The 14,438-nt window shown below is 34.0% G+C and overlaps 1 protein-coding gene and 1 long non-coding RNA gene across 38 annotated transcripts in view; one reads left to right on the forward strand and one right to left on the reverse strand.

Moving 5' to 3' along the window:
* The window catches only part of LOC105054711 (uncharacterized), a 28,437-nt gene extending 22,685 nt beyond the window's left edge, over positions 1 to 5,752 (forward strand). For all 37 annotated transcript variants that reach the window (XR_002165851.2, XR_012135718.1, XR_012135729.1 and 34 more), the window contains one exon: positions 5,379 to 5,752. This is a non-coding gene — a long non-coding RNA (uncharacterized lncRNA). The remainder of the gene's footprint in view (positions 1 to 5,378) is intronic.
* Positions 1 to 10,752, reverse strand: part of LOC105054712 (ABC transporter G family member 45) — a 33,388-nt gene extending 22,636 nt beyond the window's left edge. Inside the window, exons 1-3 of the mRNA XM_010936280.3 lie at positions 10,428 to 10,752; positions 10,225 to 10,345; positions 3,202 to 3,290 (exon numbers count right to left, since the gene is read on the reverse strand). Coding sequence (XP_010934582.1) covers positions 3,202 to 3,290; positions 10,225 to 10,345; positions 10,428 to 10,507 — 290 coding nt within the window. The 5' untranslated portion in view covers positions 10,508 to 10,752. The remainder of the gene's footprint in view (positions 1 to 3,201; positions 3,291 to 10,224; positions 10,346 to 10,427) is intronic.
* Between the last annotated feature and the right edge of the window lie 3,686 nt (positions 10,753 to 14,438).

Consider the following 14,438-nt stretch of genomic DNA (forward strand, 5'->3'; position numbering starts at 1 on the left):
AGATTCTTGTGGATGTTGATATATAAAAATTATAACTAAAAACTAAGTAAAATCTTTCTTATACTAATCCACATTCGACAAATGAGATTAGCAAATGATTGAAAATTTTGTCCTAAAATTGTTTAGTTTATTGTGTCATCAAACAACATATCAAAAAAGATAATTTAGTTAAAGCAGCATATGCAAAAAGATGAGTTATGTAGTTTTCTAAAGGAGCTAACAAATTTGATGTTTTGTAATTTTAAATTTTAAATGGACAATATCACATAAATTCTTTGTTAATCAAATATCATCTTAAATTATATATATATATAATCTTTAAACGTCTAATCTCAAAATTTAAAAAGATATCAGAATGTATCTTTTTTTCTAAACTTAAAAATTGAATAGTTTTTTTTTTTAAATTAAGAAAATTCTTGTAACTCAATATCTTCATCTCATCAAGTAGTCAATAGTTTGCTTTTTTTCATGCTTTGTAAATGTTTTACAAATATCAATTTTTGTAGGGAAAAAATCATTTCAGATAGCTTTCTAATACAGTGTTTAAGTATATGGAAAAAATAATAAGAAATATGTTTATGAAGTCTTATTATTCATCATAATAATTATATTGTTCCAGCAATAAGGTAGTTTGATATTATGATAGAAAATTAAAAATGGGAACAAAAGAGTTGTTTTCATTTGCATATGGTCTTGAACTAATTGAATCAAAATCACGAGTAGAATAATATTTTTGATTTAAAATATAGTGAATTTGTTGATCCTCTTGGTATAACATGCTAAATTTTTCGATTACATATTAGAAGTTGCAATCCATCATGTGAGGCATAGAATAGTTGAAGAGGAAAATACCATATGATTATATCACTTTTTATGTCATTTCTTATATATTTAGAGAATTAAGATATCATTATTTAGGTATGAAAATCTACCAATCCATTTTACATATGCTATAATATACTAAGAAATAAGTTATTGGTACAAAATAGTGTAATAATCTATTTAATATGGCTAGATTCTATCTTCTTGTGACACTTAATTAAGTTTGAAAATTTGATTGCAAGGAAAAATATTTAGTTTTTCTTTTAAGTATGCTTAAATCCTAGATAAGGTGGTGAAAAAAATCCATATCCTTTTATATTAGACAGCTATAAAGGCATAATAGTTGTGCAAGTTCATATTAATTAGTTGATTGGAGAAAATCTATGGGCAAAATGATTTAGGTTTTTTTTTCTTAGTTTGTTTGACTCTTAAATAAGATGGTGGAAAAGCCTATATCCATTTATGTTGGATGGTTGTAAATGTAAGGTAGTAATAAAAATTCATATTGGTTAGCTACTTGGAAAAAGACTTACTGTATGAAGGTCAAAAGCAAGGTGCTGTGCCAGTACCAATATCTGTACTAGTTGCCCGATGGCATGGTATGATACCATTCCATTCCAGGCCTGTACCGACACAAACAGAGACGATGAGGGAGGGGGAGAAGGAGAAGGAAAGAGTGGAAAAAAGATAGAGGAGGGAGGGAGAGGGAGGAAGAGGGGGAGAAGGAGAGAGAGAGAGGGAGTGGGGGTTGAGGGAGAGAGAGGGCTTTCAAGCCCCCGTCTCCAACCACACCAAAAAAGGAGAGGCCTTGCTTTCCTGTAATTGGAGGAGATGGGGGCTCAAAACCCCCCTCTCTCTCTCTCCCTCTCGATTTCTCCCCCCCTCTCTCTCTTCCTCTCCTTCTCCCTATGCCCCTCCCTCCCCTGATTTCTAAAAACGAGGGGAGGAACTATGTCGGTCCGCACCCATTATGGTTCGGTACGCCCCAAATCAAGCGATTCAGTATGCCTTGGTTCGGGATGGTACTATCTTCCATGGTCAAGAATCTTATAAATAATTAAACTACTTAGAATCTGAATTAAGCGATTAAGTTGTACAATGTTTCAAAAAGAAAGATAAAACAACAAAAAAAGATGAAGATATATGTTAATATTCACAAAATAATAAATTGACAGGCGTATCATGCCACCAGTTTACGCAACACTTAAAGTTTACTGGTGCGTACATCATCTTTTTTTTTTTTGGTTATGTTAGATCATTATTTTGTTATCACTTTCCTTATCTTTCTTAAAGACAACTTTGAAAGGAAAAAAAAGGACTTTCTTTCTTATATTTAATATTTTTAGTACTAAGAGCCAACTACTCAGCATGTAACTGAAGACGATACTTTGCCTTTAGTAAAGTTTCTTATTAATTGTACAAAAGAATGATTATATAGCAGATTTAGGGTTATTTAGACCAATTAAAGGGCTCTAGGGTATATGTTTGATGTATAAATTATCTATATTCGTTAGGTGTTAGAGAAGATTATGTTTAAGAAGGGCTTTCTTGTTAGACTTAGATTCGGCAAGTAACCTCAACCTAACTGGAGTATTTTAAACTACATATCTCTGAAATATATATTTGTGATAATTGTTTTGAAATACTCTCAAAATTGCATAATCCACTTTGTAAAGCACCTCTTTGAAATAAATAATATGTTTCTGTGTTAAATGCTTAGAGTTTCGGACTGTTCTGGTGTTGTTGTGCTGAGCTGATACAATGTTGATATGGTCTGTTGGTTAGGATGAGATGTGTGCCACTGCTATAACACACCAGTACTGGCTTTTTATTATCAGCTTGTCTCATGTTTGATATGATATGGCATGGTATTGTTAGCTATTCGCACAGCGCTGAAACCAAAATGTTAATCTTTGTTCTGGCTACAACTTTTTTGAGGCCAGAAGGTTTAGGGGTTTTAGGATAGGCTTTTGATTATGTGGATACAAGTTGCCCATAAGCCTCATCTACCCTCCACCCTATCAAAGAATACAGGGCACAAAACATAAACTAATATGGCCTTAGTTGCTCTCATTGTGAACATGATCCAATAAATATTTCATGATTGAGATATTTAGTATTCATTATTCTAAATATAGCTTGTAGATTTATGTAAACACAGAGCATATTTACCTACAATTGGTTAAGGTTTATGCAACATAGATATTTTTCCTATTTTGAGATGCTGATGACTAATTCATTGAATAAAAATACAGGATGAATAAAAGAAAGCTTTGGAATTATGATCTCAAATTCGTATTTGTTGTATGAACTATGAAGATATGAAAGAAACAATTTTTTCCAGGAAAATGTTCAACTAAGCATAGCATGATTCCATACCTTGATGGCCTTATCAACCCCTTCACTCCATTGAGAAGTTTGATAGATTTTTTCTTTGCAGGGCTGAAGTTCAAAAATCCCATCATTTCCTGTTTCATATTACATATTTATCTATTGAGCTCTTATCTGAGTTAGAAGCTGGAAAACTTGCATTCTGATAGCATTGAACTTTTTCTTTTTTGAGAAGAGTGATAGCATAATGCCATTATCATTAACTCTAGTCAAAGTTTCTGTGCAACTTGGAGAGAATAGTCTACAGACTCTACACTAAGAAAATATAAATGGTGCTACAGATAAGAGCATATATCTATAGAAGTTCACTGTTGAAACAAATCATCCAATTTATAACATGATATCATTGCAATACAAAAGAATGGAAAATGTTATCTTTTCTATAGTTTTTAAAGTAAAACGCTTATGGCCCTTCTTGAATGATAAAATATAAAGTTTTGACAGAACAACTATACAAGCATTATTCATCCCAGTAGAAGACAGAATAACTATCCATTTAATATCTTAATCCGAGTAGAAGAAATACCTTTATATTCATTAAGATTCAAATAACTAACTTAATATCATTTTCTGGTAGAAATTATGGTCATTTGGTGGAAATTATGGCTTCAAAGGTAAAATCTTCAACAGGAAGAGTAAGAACTGGTTTCAGTTGTTCGTGAGATGTAGTCCAGCTGGAAGAATAGAGTTATGTTTATTCTGAGAATTTTGCCTCTAATGTTGATCCTTTTGAGAAAAATCTTGTATCCTTTAGTGTCTCAGCTTCCTCTTTTAAATGTTTAATTTTTGTACTCATTTCCTTTCTTTTTTCTTGGTAGAACATTTCCTTTCTCATAAAATGAATCCATGGGGAACTCATATTTTACTCTCAAAAATGAAAAATAAAACTAACTTAATGTCGTAAAGTATGGGATTCTTTGAAGCATTTAAGAAAATAGCTATTTTTTTCAATTAACTTGCAATATGCACCTATGTTTTTTCCTTTAATTTTTTTTAAAATTTTATTGATAATTGGGCTTTACTTCTATCTTAAGAAAAAGAGCTTTATTTTGCTAGCACAATATTTTTCAGCTTGATAATACCTGGCTCCTATGGCGAAACAACTAGCATGGATAAGTGTCCACAAGCTGGGACCGAAAACTATGACCAACCAACCTACTTATACTATGTTCAATCATCTTGCATTTTTTAACCATGTTACTCAATCTCTGCTGTCTTGCATTACATTGGTTACCAATATTTCTAAAACAGGACCGGATCGGCTGGTTTGACTGGTTGAACCAGGGTCGGTCATCTGTCCGGTCCAGTATAAAGGATATTTAGGTCAAAATTCGGTCAAATCCAAAAGAACAGGAGAAATTGGTCAAGCCGGCTGGTTCTATCCGATTCGACCCTTTTTTTTGGAAAAAAATTGTTGTCACTGGGAATCCCTGATTCTTGGATGACCTCTTTGTAGTTCTCCAATTGGAATCCTAAGTGGCCATCTTCCTCTGTAGTGGCTTCCTCAGTTCCTCCCACTCGGCTTCCTCCGAATGGATCCTGCTCAGCTTCATAGCATCACCTTGATACCTCACCACTTCTCCTCGGTACCTCGGTATTTGTTCTTGCAAGCACCTCACCATGTGCTAATGTGGCACCTCCCTCCATGCTGTTGTCATCAACATGCTTGTCCCCAGTAAGTCTGAAAACTCATTCCCCCATCTGAGGTTGATGTTATGGCTTACCTCAGAATGATTTCTCTCAGTCATTTGTGCCTTTTATGTTGATTTTATTTTGACATTTGGGGATTGGATGATTGAATTTGGGATGCCTGTAGAAATGATAATCAAATTTTTGATTCCTGGATGATAGACTTATTAATGTTTTACTTGTTTGATTCTCAGACTCGGCTGCAGAATTTGCCATATTATTTTAGTAGTGTCAAAATTTTGTAGATTTTAAGAGGCACCAATTCATGTTGATGATTCTTATTGATCATATTGTGTACTAAGGCAATATTATATTTCCTCCTGATTTCATCCATGAGAATGTCTTCTTGCTTCATTCTAAATTACTGGTTTCTAGATAATTGTTATGTTTTGGATAATTGTCAGTGAAAAAAGATGTTGTTTCGGATAATTTTCCTGCTTTTGTTGGGCTAACACGAATTACTGCATTCCTAGCAGGAATTATGTTTTCAAGAATTATAAGTGGCCCTTTTCCTGCTTTTTCTCACTCTCGAGCCGGACACAATATTTGTAGAATGGCAGTTGGACAGAAGACTTCTGTTTCCACAACCCTGTATTTGGTCGCAGTGGCACCAACTGATGATTATTTGTACTCTTTTTCCACTGAATTCAGGGGTGAACTAATATGGGCAAGTCACTCAGCCCATTAGTGAAGCTCTTCTAGCTCAACCTCTATCCTAAGCACCTAACTTATCTCAAGCTTATTTTTGTAAGACCACTTTCTTGAAAGTGATATTTTCAATCTTCTGACCGGTATGTGCTAAAATGTGACCAAAAAATATCTGATTAAACTTACTATTTCTTTTGTATTATTTTTGGTATTTTTGTTTTACGGTCTTGATGCTTAACTTCGTTTCTAGAATGAGGTTGATCTGGCTTTATACTAAGCTAATTAGTTAAGAATTCAACAAAAGAAAGTCCTTTACTTTTCAAATGAATTTAAAGGAACAGTTTCATTGAAACCTTATATGTTGAAATGATTTTCTGGATAGTGTCTACTACGTGCACATTATCTCTATGTTTGGCTAGAGTTATAAGAGAAAGAATGGATGGGATTAGAAAGATGAATGGTTTTTATCCATCATTTGGTTCAAAAGGTTTTAAGGAGGGTAGATGAAATGGCGGGATTGTCTATTCATTCTGGTTCATCAATTTTTATTTTTCTAATTTGAGAAGATGTAGGAAGGATGGATGAAGTTTATGAGGGATAAATTTTTGCATCGATAAAATTATTCATTATTATTTTTTAATAAAATTATAATATTTTTTTACTTTTTCATTCATGTTATTTATATATATATTTATTTTATCTGTACTATCAATCATATATAATTAAATTAGATTATTAATTATTTTAATTTTATAATCATAATTAAATAATTAAAATTATCTTCTATTTTTTTATTTATATCTACTATTTTTAATTGACTATTTGCATAAAATTAATTAAATATTTAAATAAATTATAAATTAATTAGTATTTATATAATTAATATATAATAAATTAATTCATTTATAATCAATTTATAAAATTATTTGTTAAATTAAATTAAGTGTTTATATAATTTTATATAATTATAATTATAAAATTTGCAAGTTTATACATCCATACTTGTTGAGTATAAATAAGTTATAAATTAATAATAATTTTTTATCAAAAGGTAGTTTAATAAAAAAATTATAAATATCTTCCATACTTTCTTTCATTTCTCTTGTGCTAAAGAGAATAGGGAATCATGCTCATTTTTTTTTTTTTAATGTTTCACCAAATATACGAGAGGATGGATAGGCTCTTTTAATGCATGTTGCAAGGGGATTGGTGTAACTCATGGGACTTGGTACAATGTATGGGGGATGGTTAATTAAGAAGTTGCAGTGGCAGCATTAATGGGTTTGAAGAATTGTTATTGAGCAAATAAGGGGCATCAAAATATTTTCCCTGATGGAATTCATGAACAAATTCTTTTATCTATTACAAAGCAACCCAAATTAGCCACTTCATTAGTACTTAGGCCCTTGTCATCATCTTCCATTAAGGTGCCCAACAGACTCTATCTAATCTGGCTAAACTTTCATTCCTATGCGGCTCTTCTGCCCTTGTTGGCAATGGGCCAAGTTGGTTCTAGTTGGGTCTAGCCCAAAAACGTCTCAACCAAATGCCAACCTACTCATAATCGGGTCGGAAAATGGAAGCCCGAAGTTAACCTTTGTTTTTTGGGTAATAAAACCTATTTATTTTAAACATTTATTTTACAACATACACACCGAACAACCCATTTAAGTTCTCACTTGGGAATCATATATAATCAAAGAATAAAAGAAGACATGGTATATAATGATTATTAACAATAAAATTAAATTTAAATTTGAAGATATCATCATGATCACAATTAATATAGAAATTCAGGATACATGCTAGTCATGGCTAATTAAAAAAAAAAAAAATTAAAGATAAAACCAGCTAAAATACAACGTCACATCTCAAAAGCCCTGATGTATCATAACCATCACTCTTTGTACTCTTCATAACCATCCCCCTCCCAACCATCATAACCTCATCATTACTCTTTCCGTTTTCATTTTAGTTCCATTAATTTGCATCCATTATATTCAGCTATAGTGCACCGGTTTTTAAATATGTTTTGCCTCAGGTATTTCCTCCAAATTCAAAATTACTACTACATATTCCTCAATTATTGATGATAATTTACTAAGAGAAGACGTCGGGTGGGGTGGATGATAGATGTGATAGCTATTATTGGGTTGACATGTAGTTGGAATCAACAAGATTGATTTCTTTCAAAATAAGCAAGCATTTTGGCGGCTTCATACTTATGGCTAATCCGCGAATCATGGACATTGATACCACGTCATTGCTCTATCTTTTGTCTTCTTCCTTCATTTTCTCTTATTGTTTGTTGAGTGTTAAACCTCTACAGACTTTGTGTAGGCTTTTCTTGCCTGCACGCAAGGCATATGAGCTCCATGTTTCTGCATGCAGATTCAACTGCATGTCAGATGACTCATAGGTGACCTGGAAGGAGGCCGTCTCGAGTTCCGTGCAGAAAAATCTCCATCGCTAATGTTGATTTTGACCAGTCATAGTTTGAATTTGCTATTAATAAACTTCTACGCATCTCAAACATATGAAAATAAAAGTCAGGGACAATGCATAAAAAGTCAGAAAGATATATAGCCAAATGAGTCTTGGAATCAAGAATTCTCCTCTTTTTTTTTCATTACCATATGCGGTCATGCATCAGTAGTTAGGTATCTCTATAATTAAATCAATCAGGGTTCAGCCCAAGAGTGTCCTATCTCTTATTGAAGTCATTCGAGGCAATCCTCATAATGTGCACCTAATATTTTGAATTCTAAGGTAGCAAGAGTAAAAATTTAGTTGACATGGGTGCAAAATATGGTCAACAATGGCCCCTCACATGAGTCCAAAGTCAGAAATATTGACCAACGGGAGTAGATACCGGGATGTGAACCATTAGCCCCCCACATGAGTCCGAAGTCAGAAATTATCGCCCATGAACGTTATAAAGCATAACTTACACGTAATAAACTCTTTTCTTCTTCCCTCTCTGTTTATACTGCTTGACCGACGCATGAAAAATGCTTGCGGCGAAGGGTACAATTCTACGAAACCATCACCAAACGGGCCAATTTTGTCTCCTTTTTAATCTACACCCATTAATTGTGATAAGCTTCGAGGAGAGAAATTATATCCTGCCAATCTGTAACGATAAGCGTAGAATATAATTTCTTGGTGTCTGGTACTCTGACTTTGAAGCTTTCGTGCCAAAATCTGGATTTTAATTTACATGGACACTGTCACAGATTTTGCATGGGCTGCTAATTTCGTTCTATTTTACAATTGCAATTCGAGTCTCAGCGTGGAGATTCCAATGTCATATGATGGGACTGAAAAACCCTGAGCGTTGTAACAAAAAAAAAAAAAAAAAGAGCCCATGCAAAAAGAGCGGTGTTGATAGGTTTTTGACCGTAAGAGTTCTTTAATAACCGGGACTGTCTTTATCGGTTGTTCTGACCCTTGAGAGATGGGACAGTACGGGAGAGAAGATTTATTGTGTTTTCCCCCTCCAACTTGGAGAAAGCGGAAGATGGCCATCCAGGACCACCACTCCCATCTCTTTCTCTCCGTCTCTCTCGGGAGGTCGTTGTGTTTGTTTGTTTTTTTTTTTTAAAAAGAATTTGTGAAGGTAGAAAGATCTCCTTTGTTTTAGGATGGAAAGGAGAAAGGAAAAGTTCCGAGGTGATTCAAGCCACAAACGGCACCTACCCTCCTATTTTTTAATAATTAGTCTATTAACTACTCCAGTGAAACATCTATCTCAATACCTGAATCTGCCACAGTTAATGTCTCCTTGTCCCTGTCCCACTTTTGGGTTCAGCCAGCAGTGCTCTTGGTGGAAACTAGATTTGGGTTCTCGTCAAATGGTCATCAACATGTCCTCTAGATCACACGGCTGGACGATTATTAACTTTTTGGTCATCTATAGATCTAGAGAACTTTAACGGACCGACTAACATGATTGAAAATCCAATATATGTCAATTTTGGGATCCTTATAAAATTTATTTATTTATTTATCTTTTTGGTTTGTTGGTAAGTTAGTAATTCATTTTTCTCTGTTTGCTAGTCGTCTAGACTCTTTCGTTGTGGCAATTCATTCATTCTTTTCAATAAAATGCATGGTAGATTGTTACTTGTGTGATTTTGCTTTAACAAAAGAGGTAATGAAGAGAATTCTACCAAAGCAAAGGTAATGAGGATGAGGAATTATTGGTTGCAGGATTTTTTTTTCACTATGATGCATTTCTTTTAACGTAAACATGATTCTTATATCTTCATTCTTCTTAACAAACATGGACTTTATGAAACAGATCAGAATTCCACAACTACTGCATGCGGAATTCTGCATGTACGGCTTGGGTTGCTCCATGTACTGCAAGTGCTTTTCGCGTGTGTCAACTGTCCTTGATTGCAGTTATAGGCTACGGAGTAAAAGTTAGGTTATTGTATCACCTCTCTTCCATCTTCTTAATTCCTAGATCATCAAGTTCTACACTACTATCCATGATTGATGAAAACTAAAACGTACAGATATTGTCGATCAAACTAAAAATAATTTTGCCGAACAAACCAACCAAAAATATCATTTAGGATGCATTTAAAAATTTATTAAATTACCTGAAATTTGGAGGAAAATAAAAAACAGAAAATAACTAGTTCCAAAAATGGAGAACTCCAATACCTGCATACTTTTGACGACAGTGTTGAACAGCGTCGGAAGGGCATGCCGGCGTGCCTGCACGTTGGCCTCGACGAACATGTTCTCGAACCGGATCTCCATTTTTGGAACTTGAACGCCTAACCTGCAATACCAACAACAGATTAATGAACAAGAGGAAAGACAAAATAAAAGAAAAATAAATTGAAGTTTTGTTCTCTCCATACTCTATCATCCTCTCTCTTAGAATCCGAAGGAATTCCTCGTTTTCGGCATGAGTCAATGGAGGCTCCTCTGTCCTCTCCATGGAGCTTGGGAATATTCTTACTTCTTCCTCCTCGATCCTTCCTTCTCCTTAAACTAAACTAGAAGGGTATATATATAGCAAACTCTAAGGTTGCATGCAGTGCCGATGAGGCCAAGTGTTAGTTGGAGTCCTTTCTCACGAGTCGCGGCAATGGTGACGCTAAGAGTTCCTTTGGAACTCCAAACACAATGCAGTCTTTTGATATAACTAGAAGAGGACTCTCTCGCTGGAGATCTTCTGGGACTCCAAGTCTTTATATAATAAGGGAGAGACCGCTCGATCGTTACTGTTGGGAGACTAAAAAGTGGCTCCTGCTGAGTTGTGGGGAGGAGATGGAAAAAATTTAAGAACTCCACGGTGGCCGCAAAAGGATCATCATAATCCAATATCCATCTATGCGGGCGTCCGTACGAGCGAGTTAAGTTTGGGTCAAGACGCCTTACCATCGAGGACTCTTAACGAGTACAGGATAAAAGTTGATGCCTAACTGTTTTTTTATTTTATTTTATTTTATATACGTGAACTCAGGCCAATTTCACCAACTTAATTAAGAGTCCAATTTTAAAAGATAAAATAGAAGTAAATTCAAATGAAACATAGACGAGGAGAAAAATCAAAGTCATGATATTGTGGGTATAACATGCATGTTTCACGTTTCTTTTCAGTATTTTTTCTGTTTTTTGTTTTTTTGTGTGTTTTTCTAAGCAGTGCAGATTGGACCGAAAATATTGTTTCCAGTTCTTGTTCTTATCCATAACCGTGCACGATAAACTGCCCTGGTATAAGATATCCTGGCCCGGAAGTTGAGGAATATTAAAGAGACGTTTGCATGGGAGCATATTCGGTTGTGAGAGGATTGGAACAGTGTTAATGGAGGGTAGTTGGGAGAGGTGTCGGCTATTGGTAAGTTTCCAACCGTCTTCCGTTCATTGATATCTTCTCTCCGTCAACTGCCGTCCGGGTATGGGCTACCATTACGTATCCAAAATTTTGAGGTGGGGCGGCGAGCATTGTCTTTTGTTGGATATTAGTCCACGGATCAATCACGAAACTTTTCCTGTATATCCTGGAGATTGATAGAGTTTCATGGATTGGGATCATTGGTATGGTGCCCCGTTGGATCGGGAATGTGTTTGGCCACCGGTTTTATTGGAATGCAGAGAATTTTTCTTTAATCTGCTTGTCGTTGGGTGTCCAACAACTGATTTACTGTTAACTATCTAAATAAAGGTTTTAGACAAGGATTCTTGGATGGAGAAATAAATCTACATAGAAGCAGAACTCCACTTTTTTTTTTTTTTGGTAAATTGGATACATTAAATTAAACTAAATACGGATCAAAAAATAAAATATTTTAAAATTAAAATGGAAGATCAGTAGGAGAACCGCACAAAGTTGATCCTGTATGGTGGGATACTAATCGAGAGCAAAGAGCACCATATTTTCCAACAATCCTACAATAGAGGATGCAAACGATCATCAGTGGGAGGTGGATTAGAAAGCAATATGACAACTGTCGTAAAATCATCCTCTAAACAAATCTATGAAGCTCCTAATGTGTATATACCATAGTTTAATTCCTCGCAAACCATATATAATTCTGCCACTGGAATTGTGGTATTATAGATCCTAACACTATATGCTGCAATAAAAATACTACTAGCTTTTCGACAACAAAACTTGCTCCATCAGAAACACCTCGTTCCAGAACACTGCCATCAAGATTGATCTTGAGGCCAAAATAAGGGGTGATTGCTTATGAGAGAAATATATGATATGTGGGAGATGTAGAAATTACAAAAAGAGAGCTACAGAATTGTCCTTCCTCTTAAAGATTCGTTAGCAATAGTTGCTTGAAGAAAATCATGAGCTTGAACAGAAGCTTTTAGTCATGTACCTTAGAAAACTATATTCATGTATTGCCAACTAAATATTATAAGCAATATAACAAATCAAAGTTGCTTCGTCTCTCTTATCATTGCTGAAAAAGCTCTCTTTGATGATTTGTCGAAATTCATTCAGGGACAAACAAAAGATAGATGCATTCGATATTGAAGTAATTGTCTCCATATCTAAGATGCTACTCTGCATGATAATATAATATGAAATATAGATTCCTCCACCTCTGTGCACATATCACAATAAATTGCAATGTACATATTGATATAATTTAGCCCTATATGGAAGCCAATGCTATTCTAATTTCAACATAAACAAAGTAACTCTGGGGTGGACTCGTAACCTCTAAATCCAAGCAACATTCTGAACTAGTTAATGTTTGAATAAAAAAGTTCTATAAAGATCAGATAGCTTAATAATTAGACTAGAGGATGAATCACAAACCAACCTATCTCCAATATCACCATGAGGTATAGGAACAAAGATAACTTGATCCACTAATTCCATTGAGAAGGCTTGAGTAAGAAACGATTGATTCTATTTTCTTTCGCTCTAACTTGATTCTATCGAGAAAACTTGAGTAAGAAATAGTTGATTCCATTTTCTTTCACCAGGGATGAAGAGATCTTTAATCATCACACCTTCTAATGCTGAAATATGAACCAATATTTGCCTTAGTAAATAATATATAATCATTTATAAATAGAAGATGAGAAGTAGATAATCCTGTTCAGCTAGGTTGATATACAGCTAATGAATTATTCTCTGCCACTATTTTTAATTTTCTCAATAGCCCATTAGTATAAATACTAAATAAATATGGAGATAAAGGACAATCTGGTTACACACTAATAGAAGAGTGAAAAGAATTAGGAGTTCCATTGATTAGGATAGCAAAAAGAGGGTGACTTAATACAATTCCAAATTCAATTAGTTATCTAAGCATTCTGAAAATCAAACAACTGTAGAGAGGAGAATAAAAAAATACCACTGAACTCTATCATATGCTCTCCCCATATCCAATTTTACCGTCATAACATTACATCACATTGGTACTCATTATAAGTAAATATAATCTCCTAGCCATAAGAACATTATTAAAAATATTTCTACTTTTAATAAATGCATCTTGTTCGTGATTTAAATGGTTGTAGCACATGTTACATCTGATTAGCCATCAATTTAGCAATAATCTTATATGGAGAGGTATATAAACTGATGGACAATAATGAGATCGAGAGAGATGCACTGGTTAGAGTAATAAAAAAATGCTTCCTTGATGCATGCATAGAATAAATAGTAAAAATTTATTTCATTATAAGGCATATATCTTTATGAATGATTAGCCAATAGTATTCAAAAGAGAAAAGAAGAAAACCATCTAAACTCGGAGCTTTATTCCTTAATGTAGATTCAACTTTAGCATCCAAAATTGTTCTAAGAAGAAACTCATTATCAAACTCAGATCAATAGTAGAGGGCGGTGGAACATCAATATGATTTACATTCTTCTCATCTATCCTCAATCCATCTGATACTAAAGTCATTAAATAGTCACTTCTAATTGCTGCTTCATCCTCAATATTATTTTCACTAGCATCTTTAAGAAAAAGAACTCCATTTTGTTTACTCCTAATAATAGTAGCTTGGTGAAGAAAATTTATATTCTTGTCACCTTCCTAGAACCATTTAATTCTTGATTTTGTATCCACATAATTTCTTTTTGGCACACATGAGAATTATAATGTGGAGCAAGCTTGGATTGGAGAATGGTTACATCTCCATCAGAAAGACCTCCCTCCTCACACCCCTCTTATAGCTCCAAGATGACTTTTCAACTTCCTTGAATCTTTTAAAATTATCTTCCACTACTAATCTATTCCATGATCTTAACCTTTGTTTAGTAAGCTCTAACTTTCTCATCATGTGGTACCTATCATCCACTCTAATAAAAATATTCCATACACTCTGCACAATATCCCAAGATTGTGGTAAATATAACTAAAACTTTTCTTATCTAAAAGGAGGCTTGC

Source organism: Elaeis guineensis, chromosome 12 (assembly GCF_000442705.2).
Source record: "Elaeis guineensis isolate ETL-2024a chromosome 12, EG11, whole genome shotgun sequence".
Taxonomy (NCBI): domain Eukaryota; kingdom Viridiplantae; phylum Streptophyta; class Magnoliopsida; order Arecales; family Arecaceae; genus Elaeis; species Elaeis guineensis.